Source organism: Tinamus guttatus, unplaced genomic scaffold (assembly GCF_059628265.1).
Source record: "Tinamus guttatus ecotype Peru unplaced genomic scaffold, ASM5962826v1 Tinamus_guttatus_pri_ptg000125l, whole genome shotgun sequence".
NCBI classification, from domain to species: Eukaryota; Metazoa; Chordata; class Aves; order Tinamiformes; family Tinamidae; genus Tinamus; species Tinamus guttatus.
The window spans coordinates 6,693,223-6,707,082 of NW_028288659.1; the positions used below are offsets into that span (position 1 = coordinate 6,693,223).

Genomic DNA, 13,860 nt, shown 5'->3' on the forward strand with positions numbered 1-13,860 from the left:
GAAGTAGGTTCATTTACTACCCTTCTTTACTGCAAGAATCAGTGATGTTGGACACTTCAATTTTATTTTAATTGAGGGTTAGCAAGATACTAAAATTAGTATGATTAGGCACCCTGTTTAATCAGAGTTTGGTAGAGGAGAAAAGTAAGATGGGAGAAGGGAAGTGTTTGCAAGCATATGCTTGATTTCTGATCTTGAAAATTAAATACTACTGTGTTTTGCTTGGTCATATAACTTCATTTCCATCAAATATGTCTTCTCTGTGGTAGATCAGAGTGGGAGAACTATGGCAGTTTTGGATGCATTTATCTCATCAGGAAAATATATTTGTCCCATTGCCCATTTCAAGGCTCTCCTTTTTATCTTTTTGCTAAAAATCTATGGGCTTAACATAAGAAGAGCGAATGTAAGGCTAGTTGGGTGTAGCCCCAGGAGTAGTGTTTGTGGCAGTGTGTTCTTGGCTGAATTCTTTCCTGAACACCCTCAGATGCAGACTAAGACCTCTGTGTGCACGCTGTGAGAGTAATCACTACTTCTAGGAATTGTGTCTCTGCAGGGGCACAAGACATCAAATGATGGAGAGGAGAAATGACACTTGAGTGAATTCATCATAGAAAAACCTCCTTAATCTAAATTGCAGGGAATAGACGCATCCTTGTTTAAAAAATAAATATAAAACCGGCCAACCCCTTCACCCTGCTGTAAACACTAACTACTGCATAAACATTGCAAGTCCAGGATTCTCTGTTGTGTTTCCCATAATGTTTCAGCCAGGATCCCCATGCCCTTGTAATACATATGGTAGCTAAAGCTAAAAAAATGATTGTGCATCAAAATAAACTAACACGGAGAACTGATAAATTACTGTGGAGGTAATTGCTGTATTTGATGCCTTTGATTCTAAAGGAGAAACTACTAAACATTTTCCAAAGACCGATCTGGTACATAAAACGTGTGTTTTTGTTCTTGTTTTTTTAATGACAAAAATAAGTTTAATAAAGATGATGTCTTATGGCACATTCTTTCTTTCCCTAGCAGGCTATAAATTAACACTTTCCTTCCCCAGAGAGCTACCTTAATCCACTTTCCTCCTTTCTTTTCCAACCTATGTATATGAACTTGACTTCCCAGACTTGTTAAATGTTTTGTAATTGTTTTCTGGGGTTAGGGCTGTCAGACTGGAGAAAAAGATTGTAGTATTCTTATAAATATATTCTCCCTTTAGCAACTGGTGTTTCTGTCTTGCTGATTCTGTGTGAAATCAGTTTTGGTCTGTGGACCCTGTGCTTCCATGAGCGTGTTTGGTACATTGTGTGAAGAATACTTAGTTTTGCTCAAAATATAGCTTTTTTTTTAAAAAAAAATATTTTCCCAAATCTTCTTGCTTCCATATGGCAAATAAATAATTCAAAGTTGTTTTACACTAGTTTAAAGGACTAATGTTGTATCTTCTGTGTTTTTGTAATATGAGAATGCTACCAATTTTTTGCAACATCTTGTAGTAGTGCTAAGGAGAGATGCTGTTTCAATGGTTCAAAGACCGAAGCAATGAATGTTTTTTGAAAATGTTTTGCTATCTTTGCCATATGATGTGAGACCAAATCATAAATAGATAAGATAATGCTTCTCATATTCCTGTGCTGTGAATTTTTAACAGTGTTAAAACTCTCACTGCTTTCTCCACTTAAATCTTAAAACACACTCCTGCCTGGCCTGTCAATAGAATTTCAACTCCCTCTGTAATATTTTAGATCCCACTTCGTGGGTTCGAACAGGAAACAAGATTGTTTTGCTACTAAGCAGAGGATCCTAAAATTCCTATCTTGTTTTTATTATCAGAAAAGTTGATAGTGTTGATTTTGACACAAATTCCCAACACTATTGGGAATAGTAGAGTTTATTGCTTAGCTGGACACAATTTTTACTTTCTAACTGCCTGTTTTAGGATCATATTCTTGCAAGTATTTACTGTTTTACTGTTCCATACTCAGTTTAGCTTCCAGTTCTCCTTGAACAGGACAGTACAACTCCATACCTCTCCTGTTTGGCCTGGATGCTTTTTGCTTTTCCCACTGGCCTTCCTTCTACCTAAAAAAGTTTTTCTAACTCTGGGTTCTTGGCCCAGAATTTCACTGGCTTTGGTTCTGGCAGATAACAATCTAACAAGTGTTAAATGTCTATGCACTTTTATTTGTAAGCCAATTTCTAAACCTGCCTGCAGCACTATCAGCTCTTGCTGGAATTGGAAACTTATTCCAAAAAATGTTTTATCCTACTTGAGTGCTCTTAATATACCATAGTTTGGGAACCCTCCTGTTATCAGAGAGCATATGCATGCAGGCAGGACTCGGTAGGACTCGGTAGAGATTGCTGGACTGCAGAATCTCCCAAGTCAAGAACAGTCTAGAAGCATGCCTGGAAAAACAGAGCTAGAGGCAACTCCTGGATGCTGGTTAAACACCGAAGTCTTGAAAGTCTATAGTGACCTCTTGTTTGCTAGGAGAGAACATGGTGCACTAAAATACATAGCACTGTTTTGAAACAACTTTTTAACAAAATACAAGCTGCTTTGTTAGAACGTTGACAATACTGCAAAAATAAAGAGTAGTCAAGACTTTCTAATGCTTTGCTCTCTCCGTGCCTATGAAACTCAATCCTTCTACTGTCTATCATGGAATAAAAGCACTAAAGATTTGACCAATGCCTATTGCAAAATACTACGTCCCTATCTCCTCTCCTTAAACCACAGATGCTTGACAATTGACTGCGTAAGTAGTAGAATACACTGTCACAGTGAGCACTCAGTCATCTGATCATGTAAGTTGATATCTGGAGTGCAATTTTATTTGGACTTAAAATATTTTTTTCAGCAGTAATCAAAATCTTTCCTCATATCTTTCCTAATCTTTCCTCATAAGGATCTACAGAGATTAGATATTGTGTTAAAATAGTATTTTGGCTTGCTACTCCTGGAGGGATTTGTTTCAAAACAAGGTCAGAAAAACATCTTTTTTTGTTGTCGTTTTTTTAATCCTTCCCCCTTGTAACCTATTGCTGTATATAGGTTAGAGATTGAAATTGTTTTTCTGACTTGCCCAGTGTGACAGCCTTTAATTTTTGACATCACACCTATCTCTTCTACTGGCAGCAACAAGGGACAGGTTCAGATTTATTTCGGTTTCTAGTAGACACTGCCTATCCCAGAATTGGAAAACTTGAAATATCTGATGTTGTGTTAGGTGAAGTGATTTTTAAATTTTTTTCCCCCTCTTTTCTCCACTCTGAGTTGTGAAAGAAGAAAGAACAATTTCAGGAGCAAATTAGGGCTATATAGTATATCTAATTACTTTCTCAAAGTATAACAAATAAAGTCCTGTCTTCTTGCTCCTTGGTGAGGTAACTGCTTGTACCTTGCTTGCTTCCCACTTTTTTTTAGTAACACATCACTCAGATTGCGGCTCAAACCATATGGCTCAGTTGCTTATTTTGAACTAAGCTTCTGTGAAGCATACTCTGCTATATGTTCCTGCCTGCTATAGTTGCTTCACCTTACTTTGCCATTCTGCCCTGAGGTCACTCTTCTAGCCCCCTAGCCAATCCATTTTTAGCAACTTAAGTTCTTTGCATATTTCTGCTTCCTAAGCAAGAATACATACAGCATTATAGATTCATAGAGTCATAGAATGCTTAAGGTTGGAAGAGACCTCTAGAGATCAACTAGTCCAACCCCCCTGCACACGCAGGGTCACCTAGAGCACGTGGCACAGGACTGCGTCCAAGCGGGTTTTGAAGATCTCCAGAGAAGGAGACTCCACAATCTCTCTGGGCAGCCTGTTCCAGGGCTCTGTCACCCTCACTGTCAAGAAAGGTCTTCTTAAGTTCCTGTGGAACTTTTGATGCTTCAGATTTCTGGCTGTTTCCTCTAGTTCTGTCAGTGGCCACCAGTGAAAAGAGGCCAGCACCATCCTCCTCACTGCCTCCCTTGAGGTACTTATAGACACTGCTCAGGTCCCCTCTCAGCCTTCTCTTCTCCAGGCTGAACAGGCCCAGCTCCCTCAGCCTCTCCTCATAGGGCAGATGTTCCAGGCCCCTGATCGTCCGTGTAGCTGGACTCTCTCCAGCAGCTCCACATCCCTCTTGTACTGTGGAGCCCAGAACTGGACACAATACTCCAGATGTGGCCTCACCAGGGCTGAGTAGAGGGGCAGGATCACCTCCCTTGAACCCACTGGAGACGCTCTTCTTGATGTAGGGCAGGATCCCATTGGCCTTCTTGGCCACGAGGGCACACTGCTGCCTCATGGTCAACTTGTCGTCCACCATGATGCCCAGGTCCTTCTCTGCAGAGCTGCTCTCCAGAAGGTCAGTCCCCAGCCTGTACTGGTGTCTGGAATACTGCTACTGTATTCCTCCCCAGGTGCAGGACCTTGCAAACACTCCGGGGAAGCTTGAGGTGCTTACGGCGCCGCTTCAACTAAGGGGCACAACCATTCCCCAGGTCCCAGCCCCAGTACTCACAGCTCTCTTTGGAGCTCAGCCTGGGAAACTCATTGCATCACTTGGGAAAAACATTGCAGCAGATTATGTAAAATCCGTCTTGTTCTTGGTCTCTCAGTGGCAGAACAGAAGACTTAAACATTTCTTACCTTTCTGTGCAACAAAACTGCAAACTATTGCTTACATTTATGTGTTCGCTACCTCAGCAATGTTTAGGCGTAATTGCTTGGCAAACTTTTACATGTTAAATAGTAGAGGCATTTGTTATAACTCTATTTTGAGACAAGTGTTTTTAAACTATATGACAAAGTAATATGCAGATTCAGCATGATTTTTAGGTCTTTGGTTGGTGTCTTTTTTTTCCTACCTACCGAATATGTACAGAACTTTCCTCTCTCAATGTTGTCAGATGTTTTTGTTCTTGTTGTTTTAAGATTCTAATTTACTGCCAAGCCGTAATTCTTTTTCCTTTCTGAATTGGGTGTGGCAGGAGTTATAAAGGAATATAATGTAATCATTTTGGCAGGGAAAGTGAACCAGAAACTAAATATGTTTGCAGCATGTGCTGTATATGTGGCTATGGTACTAAAAGGTATGTAGTTAGATGTATGTTGATAGAACTTTTTACTTTTCATTCTATTGCTCTACAGTATTTGTTAGATATATACAGCAGCACTAGTTACTTCATACTAAAATACAAGTATATTCACCTAGGATTTTTTTTTTCAGGGACTTGTGTTTTCCTAGATACACTGCCTGAAGCAGATTAATAGAGATATATTTGTTGTCTTTGGGTTACCAAATGCCATCCATACTGAAAGATATTTCTGCAAATACTTAACTTCATGTACGCATTAGTCATACTAAAGGCAATATGTATTTTCTTGTGAGTAAAGTTCAATATGTGTACCTGTTATTTAAAGATCAGGGTCAAAGACTACGTATTCCAAAAGACAACTGTAAAGCCAAGACAGCGAAAAAACTTCAGTTACAAGTAGGATTATGTAAATTACAAGTAAGATTACAAGTAAATTACACTAGATTACATATTTAGTTTATAGCAAGATTTAAAATATATTAAAAACACATGCTTGTTTCAAACTTTCTTTTAAACTATGCTGAATACAAAACGATGCTTCTACTTTTTTCCTCTTATATTAGCACCATGGAGATTTCACAGTATCACTTAGTGATGTGCTGGAAACTTGGAAATACTTGTTACATAGAAAATTGGGATTATCATGCAACATAGAAGAACCTGAAAATTATGCTGACCAAAAGAAAGCCTACGATACCTTTTTAGCAAGTAGCAATATGTTGGATCTAATAGACATTTATCAGAAGTGTTACGAACTTGCACTCGTGTCTGAAGATGAAAGCATAACCCCCGTAAGTATTTTGTTTGTTCTCCAATGTTGTTTTGATATATGTCTATATGAATTTACAATATGCTAAAAATGCGAATAAAACCACTAAATTATTCACATTCGTTTTCTGCATAGAGATGGAGTGGAACATGCATAGAGTGGAACATGAGTTTAGATTGTTAAATCTTTTAAAGAGTTCTTAAATTCATTCATTTTTTTTTTCTCTGTATCAGGATGATGGATGACTCTGATACCTGCTCTTTAAGAATGTCCCTGTCTTTCAGGAACAGAGTTGAGAAATGGACCGTAGATATTTGATAAAAGTAGAATAACACTTAGTGATTAAAATATGTGTTGGAGATTGGATTATATATTGATATTCAGTCAAAATGTGTGTAATACTTGTTACCTTAAAATTATCACACTCTTAAACAAAAGTGCCCACGCTATATGTAGTTCCATTTTAGATTTTTTCCAGTCACCAAAAGAGGTTGTTCTTCAACCTTTCAGTCAACCATCTTCATAGTTTGTTACTTAAATGTTCTGCAAATGTTCTGCTAGTACTGTATGTGAGGTCATGCTCTAGGCTAGATAAATTGTAGTGTAATTTCAATCCTTTGGCTCTAGCAATACGATGAATTTTTTGATCTATCAGATCAAAATGCAAGTATCAATTTAAGAATATGTTTAAGAGAAACACAGTTACACCAAATTATTTGATTCTGTGTTTTTAGTGTTCACTCTGCGTTTGTAAACATAACCAAATTACTATTCTTTCATCTTTTAAGTTTGTGTCATGTTCAATTAGATGGTTGTTTTAATATGAGGGAAGTTATTTAAGTAATAGAACATATTTACGCCATGATTAAAACACAAGAGTTTACCTTCCAGCCCTAGTAAGGATGAAAAAATCTTTTAATCATGAAAGTGGTCAAATATTGCAAGAGGTTGTGCAGACAGCATGTGGAATGTCATCTCTGGAGTCTGAGTTGAGGACCTGCAGAGGTTTTTATCAAGCTTGCCTACTTTAAAGCTTCAGTGACCCTACACTCAAACAATCTTATAATAGACATAAAAGAGACTGTCAGAAGGACTGAAGTGGAGCAGGAAAGCTGATTTTTTTTTTTTTTTTTTTTTTTGCTATTCTTATGTGGAAGATATAAGATTAGAAGATTAATAAGCTCTTCCTAACCAGCATGTATAATAGTGTTAAAAGCTCTGCCCAAAGATAAGCAGCTGCATTTAGTGTGAATGTCTTAAATTCCTATATGAGATTTTTTTGAAGTTAATTTCAGTACTGTACCTCATTGCTCTCCTAAAACAGTTGTACTTTCAAAGATGAAAAAAGTAGCTTGTAGAGGCTCTTCTAACCTGAAAGCACTAGCAGACTGGAGGAAGTTGTAGTTTTGCTAGCTTTAAATACTACTTTTACTTTTCACTCATTTTCAGATTTACGTTTACTCATTTTTTTTTATTAAAGGTTCAAATGTTGGAATTTATTTCTGGTGTAATGAATGTATCAGAAAATAATGGTTCAGTTGTCTCTCCTCCTTCTACACCTGTCAACAGACAGGACCAGGAAAATGTGAAGGTAAAAGCTGTTTCTTTTTTTTGTACTCTTCTGTATATATGCAAAAATTAACACAAATTGGATTATAACACAGTTTATTTTTTCAATTATTCCTAGTCAAATTGCTGGATTGAAGTAGTGCACATATATTCAAACTCTTATCACTTCTGTGTAATGCAGGTGTGTACACAAGGCTGAGTGCACAAATGTGCACTGTAGAAACTAGCCCTGCAAAAGTAGCCACTTGATGTAGACTTAATCCAGCTTGCAATACCAGGGGGAATATATATATATATATATATATATATATATATATATATACACATGTGTATTTGCAAGTCCACTTGTTTTTAAAATGCTGCCTTCACCAAGAGTCACATGATTTGCCCAATGCTGCATACAGGTTATAAGCAAAGTAAATTTCCTGGACTGGAACTTGTTAGCTCATATTCTATTAAGTGGAGAAGAAATCTTAACAGCAAGAGTATTGGTAGATGTAGCAAAGCAAACAAGATCTCCCCAGTAGAGGACTAAGAACTTTCTGGGAATACTGGATTCTCTTTTCTGACTTTCTCAGTACCTTAAAACACGAATCTCAGAAAACTGTATAACAGGTGCCTGAAACACTAAAGCCCTTTCTAAACTTGTGATCCTTATCCTCATGATAAGAGGCAGTTTCAGCAGAGTTCTTGAGTACAATTCAGAAAATAGGGCTGAATAAGCAAGTATACATCTTCTGAAGGGTGTAACACCAGGTTGCCCCAAAGGTTCTTTGTCACTTGTGCATTTGTTGGTATGGTTCTTCCCTAGATAATCCTACTACAACCACCCTATGGTTTACCTAATGATAAAACTTTGCGATGTGTAATAAAAATATTTTTTTATTTCTTTTATTTCTATTCTTTTTATTTCTTTATTTCTTGCTCTCTTTTTTTCTTCTTCTTTTTTCCTCAGACCGCATACCAGCATATTTTGACTGTCTACATTTTTTACCCTGTATTTCCTGTTGAGTGAGGCACAGGTTTTCAAACTATCTTTCCTTTCATAAATGGTCATGTGTGTGACAAAATTGAAATTCTTACATTCTGAGACTGTTTGTGGCAGTGTTCTGCATCCAGTACAGCAAAAATAATTTTAATGTTAAGTTTGGTGTAGTGGAGTTTTTGTGATTAAATTCCTGTGGTTGTTAGGGTGGAGAGGGGAAGAGAGGAGGGGAGAAGAATGAAGGTGAAGAAATCTGAGGGGTGGCTGGTGGAGAGTCTAAAATCTCGCCCTAGTTGAAGTTAATAGAAGATCTTTATGTGATTTAATTGTGCTGATATTTTGCCTTTGGATAGAAGAGGACTATCTGCAAAGATAGATTGAAATAGAAAATTCAAAATAGAAATTGACAGCCAATTTTGGTAGTTGAAGATCATAAAAAATATTTTGTGAATATTCAATATGGTATATGTAAATTTTAATGCATGTTCATCATGCTTGCTTCAGTTAGTATTTCTGGAATCCTGATACATAGAGGATTACTTTGAAATTATGCAAGGTGAAATTCTTACATTTCCAAAAGTCGTATTAGTATGTATTAGCTCTTTAAAAAATAGAACACAATTTAGCATTGTGATGACTAATTAGTGTGATGCTTTCTTATGCAGGTGGCACATTTGGCAAAGAAGTTTGTTTATTCCTATTTAAGCTTGTTGGTGAATTCTAAGAATGATCTGGCATTGGCTCATATCCTAAATGTTCCGGATAGAGGACTTGGTAGAGAAGCCTTTACTAATCTGAAGCATGCCTCACAAAAGAGAAAAATGTCAATTTTTCTGGTATGTGTCTCAAATGAAGCTTGCTAGAAGAATCTAAATGGAGTTCGGGGCATTCTTATTTAATTTTACTGAGCATGGTGCTATCTCAAAAACAATCAGAATTAAATGAGTGAATTCTCAAGAACCATTGTTGTGTCTGATATTCAAAAGAATGAAATTTTGCATGCACGGTGAGTTGTGTGTAACAAACGTCAGCAATAAAACTGTTGCTGAAACAACTGCATTATCAGATTTGAATCCTCAGGTTGAATGAAGATGGAAAATGTGTGAAATTTCAAGCGTGGGATTAACTATTTAAGTTCCAGTTGCTCTGTTATTATTATATGATTGTGTTTATTTAAAAAAAAAAAAAAGGCATGTATTTGGACTAGATTTCTTACCCCTTACTCAGAGTTATCAAAGCGGAAGCTTCTCTGCACTGTAAAGAAGCCTTCTTTTCTGACATTCCTGTGTTTGAGAGTCTTGCAATGCCAAAATATTTTCCATTGGGAAGGCAAGGTCTTATGCACCATACTTTATCCACAGGAAATCTTTAACACAAAGACAGGAATACTGGCAGGTTTACTTTACTTTTTTTACTTTTGCTAGAGTAATTTCAGTTGTACTTTTTCCAGTCCTAAGAGCTTTTTAATTTAGCTGTTTAGCCTGAAAGTAAGGTTCGTTTGTGGAACTGATATTACTGTATTTGTATCAAGCAAAATGGATTATCACCTTTTCTGTCAATTTTCTAGAGAAACTAAAAAAAATAGAAACTATTCTGACTGCCTTAAAATTTGAAGTGTTATGCTTTATTGTTCTGGTTTGGGGAGATCTCTTGTTTTCATGATCATAATTATGTATGAAATATATGGAAGCTGTCAGAAGTGGGTGCCTATGATGATAGGAGCCTTAACTATCTTAATTTTTCACAAGTTTTGGACATATATTGCTTTTATTGGCAACTCTTATAAAAAAAAAAAAAAAAAAGGCCAAAATAAAAACACAACTGCACTACTGAGAACCTTGAAAAAAGTTCTCAGGTCATGAGCTATACTCTGAATAGAATAGTTTTTGTGAGGTCGGCACATGCATTTAAACAGCAACATTAAAAAATATACCCTGTGCTAATAAAATTTTCTTGTCTTGACAAAAATCCAGCATAAAATATCAAACCAGCTAGTTCATTTTCATTTGTTTTGTGGATTTTGCATACTGCACTGCTAAGTATCAATCTTGCAAGTATTTATGGCGAGATGTAAAAATTTTATCATTAAGAGACATTCTATTGGTTTCAGATTACTTCTGCTCTCAGCTAATTTGGATACGCTTGTTGTATGTTCATAGAGAGAGGATCACTTTTTCAAAAATAAGATTGTGTTAGATAGGTCTACTGTTTCATATTTCAAAACATTTTTTTTCTGTTAATAGACGGCAACATCTTTTATCCGAATGGTAGAACTTGGAGGAAAAAGCTATGAAACTTCATTATTTGATCCTTTAAAAATCCATGTAAAGGGGCTTACAAGTTTTGTTAATTTTATTGACAAGCTGGAAGAAATTGTTGGTGAAGTCTTGGATCCAAGGTAACAGAATCTGTCTGTCATGAGAGCTTTATTTTTTCCTCCATGTCCATATTCTTCTTTTGATATTAAAGCTGATGATTATGATGGTTATCCAGCCTTGTGTAGGAATATTCTTGGGAGGGCTGTTGTGAAGTTTTTCGTTTTGAGTATCGAGTATTTGACTTATTTTTTGAGTCCTGAGGTTATTTTTTAGGATGCCTTATAAATGCTATGTTAATTTAGAGAGAAGCATGAGTACAATGTAATAATTCCAGATGGTAAGTGCTGGCATTGGCATTAGAATAGGAAGGTAAACATTTCTTAAGCATTATAGAGAATTTCAGCAAATGAGTTATAACAGTCTTGTTCTCAATGCTAAAGAGTTTGTTTATTTTTTTTTAAGTTTGAATTGAGCCTAATCCACATGCAGCTCAAAACAAAACGTTATAAGAAAACCATATGCATTAAGTAAATTACTGATTAGATTTAGATTGCTTTTTTTTTTCCTCATGCTTCTTTTGTTCTTTCATTTGAACTCCTGGATGCTAGAGGTGTGCTCTCTACGTTTTTAATCAAAGGAATTTTTGACCTAATATCTAATGTGTGCTTTCCCTTTGTTAATACACATTTATAAAGATAAGAAATAGAAAAATATTTATGTGCAGTAATTTTATCATTTTTGTGCCAGAAAGACCTATTTATTTATTTATTTTTCCTGGTACATTCATTAGGTTGCACATATATGTTTAGTTGTAACTAACTTTGGTTGAGGCGTGTTGGTGTATCACTGACCAAGAATAGAAGCCAGATGAACTTCTATTTTGTTTCTAGTATCTGTTGCTGGGCTGTGCAGAGGTTTTGTAACTGTGAGATGTGAAGTACTGTCATTAATGTTTTTGTTTGATATGTAGCAGCTCAGTGGTTAGAGTAAAGCAGTATTCAGTTGTCTGTCTGTCTGTCTTGAAAGAGTTTTCATTGGTAGGCTGAAATTTTTCACTTTTCACAGACTGTCCGACTGTGCTACAGCTTAGAAACCTTCACAACATTCATGAGCAAAAATAAACCATTATGTTTTTCCCTCTGAAGTGTTTAATAAGCTATGTGAGTGGGGACTGTCTGTATGTCTTGAAGACAGACAGATTTGACAGTTGTTATGAACTCCAGAAGAAGCAGTGTTACTCAGTATATCTCTTTAGTGCTATTGCTACTGTAGTCTTAAGAAGTGGGAGGAAAGGAATAGTACAACAAAAGTTTTCGGTTACTTAGTTTTTAGAAGCCTGCTCAGAAATCTAAAGCCAAAATGTACAACCTACCTGTGCAGCATTGCTATGTCTCTGAGATTGAGGTTAGCTGAGGTACAAATCAAAATATGTGTTATTTTTGATTGTTTGCTTCCTTGATAATTGAAAGTCTCAGTTGGTATTACGGGAATACATGTTCAAAAGACTTTCCTTGATCTACTTTCCTTCATGTTTTGCTTCAAAAACTTAGAAATGGAATTGAGAATGTTGGACAATGACGGAGTATGCTTAAGAACATAATAGATTTAATACAATCAAGTATGTGCTTATCTGTTGACAGTAAAAAGGCTTGCTCCAGTCGCAAGCTGTAGTATAGAATGGAAATTTAACAAAAATAAAAATTTGATCCAAATGTGGCACAAAATGCACTTCTACTTCAAAGCTAGCTTGCTTACAAAGGTACAACCAACTTTGTAGATTCAGGGAGTATTCTCTGAGCAGAACAAATATACTTGGAACTCTCTGGAATGTGGAAGCTTCTGAAGTTTACTGCTCCTCCTCCAACAGATGTGTAAGCTTTGAAGAAGAAATAGGTGAAATTTCAAGAGTCAGTAGCACGAGTGCTCCTTAAAGTTTAGGGATAAGGCTTGTAAACCTGAAGATATTTACATGTTTTAAGTAGACTTTCTTGGACAAGCTTTATGTAGTAAATGCTTCTAGAAGAGCTACTTCTTGTGCCTGTTCCTTGACAAGAAACATACCGATATTGCACTGCGGAAGTGAGTGATGATTATGCACCTTAGGATTTGGACACTTCTGATGGTATAAATGAAAAAGTGCAACGTCTTCCATCATTCCAGAAGTCCTTCTCTTTCAGACCAGATATTAAGGTTTCTTGTATTCAGAAAGAACTTTTCTTTTGCAATGGCATTTCTGCCAAGTTCGCAAAATCCGTATATGATTTAAAACCAAGTAATAGAAAGTCATTTGTCCTATTGAGGGCTGCCCTTGTTGGTACTTTGGTACTCCCCCCGACCCGAGTTGGGCTCTGACTTTGTTGTAAGCACTAACCACTAGGTGACACTATTGCACAGCTGACACTAGTAGCAGTCTGCACATAACGGAGCGAGTGGGAAGCTTTAGAGTGGGTCTTCATGTCAGGCCTATGAGCAGTCTTCGACAGGTAATTTTAGCAGTTATTCAATTTGCCTTGAGTATTCATGTGAATTAATGCATTGAGCATTCACCGATAGGGAAAATGTCATTTCTCGTGTGTGTTGCCTTTGTGAAGTTGTGATTACATCTGAAGATATAATACTGCTTTGGTAAAGAAAGAATGTGAGACTTGATACGGTCTTGGGCTGAATGTTTGGAATTCATTCACACAGACTTAGTCTTGCATCCTGAAGTTTAACACGGGGTATGTGCATGTGCAAAACAGAGTATGAGGCACTCTCTGAATTTAGTATCATAGAATAGTTCAGGCTGGAAGGGATCTCAGGAAGTCTCAAAGCAGTGTTCATTACGAGGTCAGGCTAGATTACCCGGGGCTCAATCTCTAAGTCTTGAAAAACTCCAAGGATGGAGACTCTGCAACCTGTTCCACTCATAGTAAAGTTTTCTTTGTATCCAATTAGGACCTTTCTTGTTCTCCCATCAAGCATTACTGCAAAGAAAATCTTGATTTTCTCCTTGTAGGTATTTACAGAATCACATAACAGTTGGGGTTGGAAGGGGCCTCTGTGGTGACTATTTGCAATTTCCTTCTTGTCCTCGTGCCTGGAAGTGATTCCTGGGATGAGTTATACCATTACCTTTTGAGGG

The 13,860-nt window shown here is 36.6% G+C and overlaps 1 protein-coding gene across 1 annotated transcript in view; it reads left to right on the forward strand.

Moving 5' to 3' along the window:
• PARPBP (PARP1 binding protein) overlaps positions 1-13,860 on the forward strand; it is a 40,591-nt gene that overhangs the window by 192 nt on the left and 26,539 nt on the right. The window contains exons 2-5 of the mRNA XM_088521662.1: positions 5,659-5,886; positions 7,345-7,455; positions 9,084-9,254; positions 10,662-10,816. Of these exons, the coding sequence (XP_088377788.1) occupies positions 5,659-5,886; positions 7,345-7,455; positions 9,084-9,254; positions 10,662-10,816 (665 nt within the window). The remainder of the gene's footprint in view (positions 1-5,658; positions 5,887-7,344; positions 7,456-9,083; positions 9,255-10,661; positions 10,817-13,860) is intronic.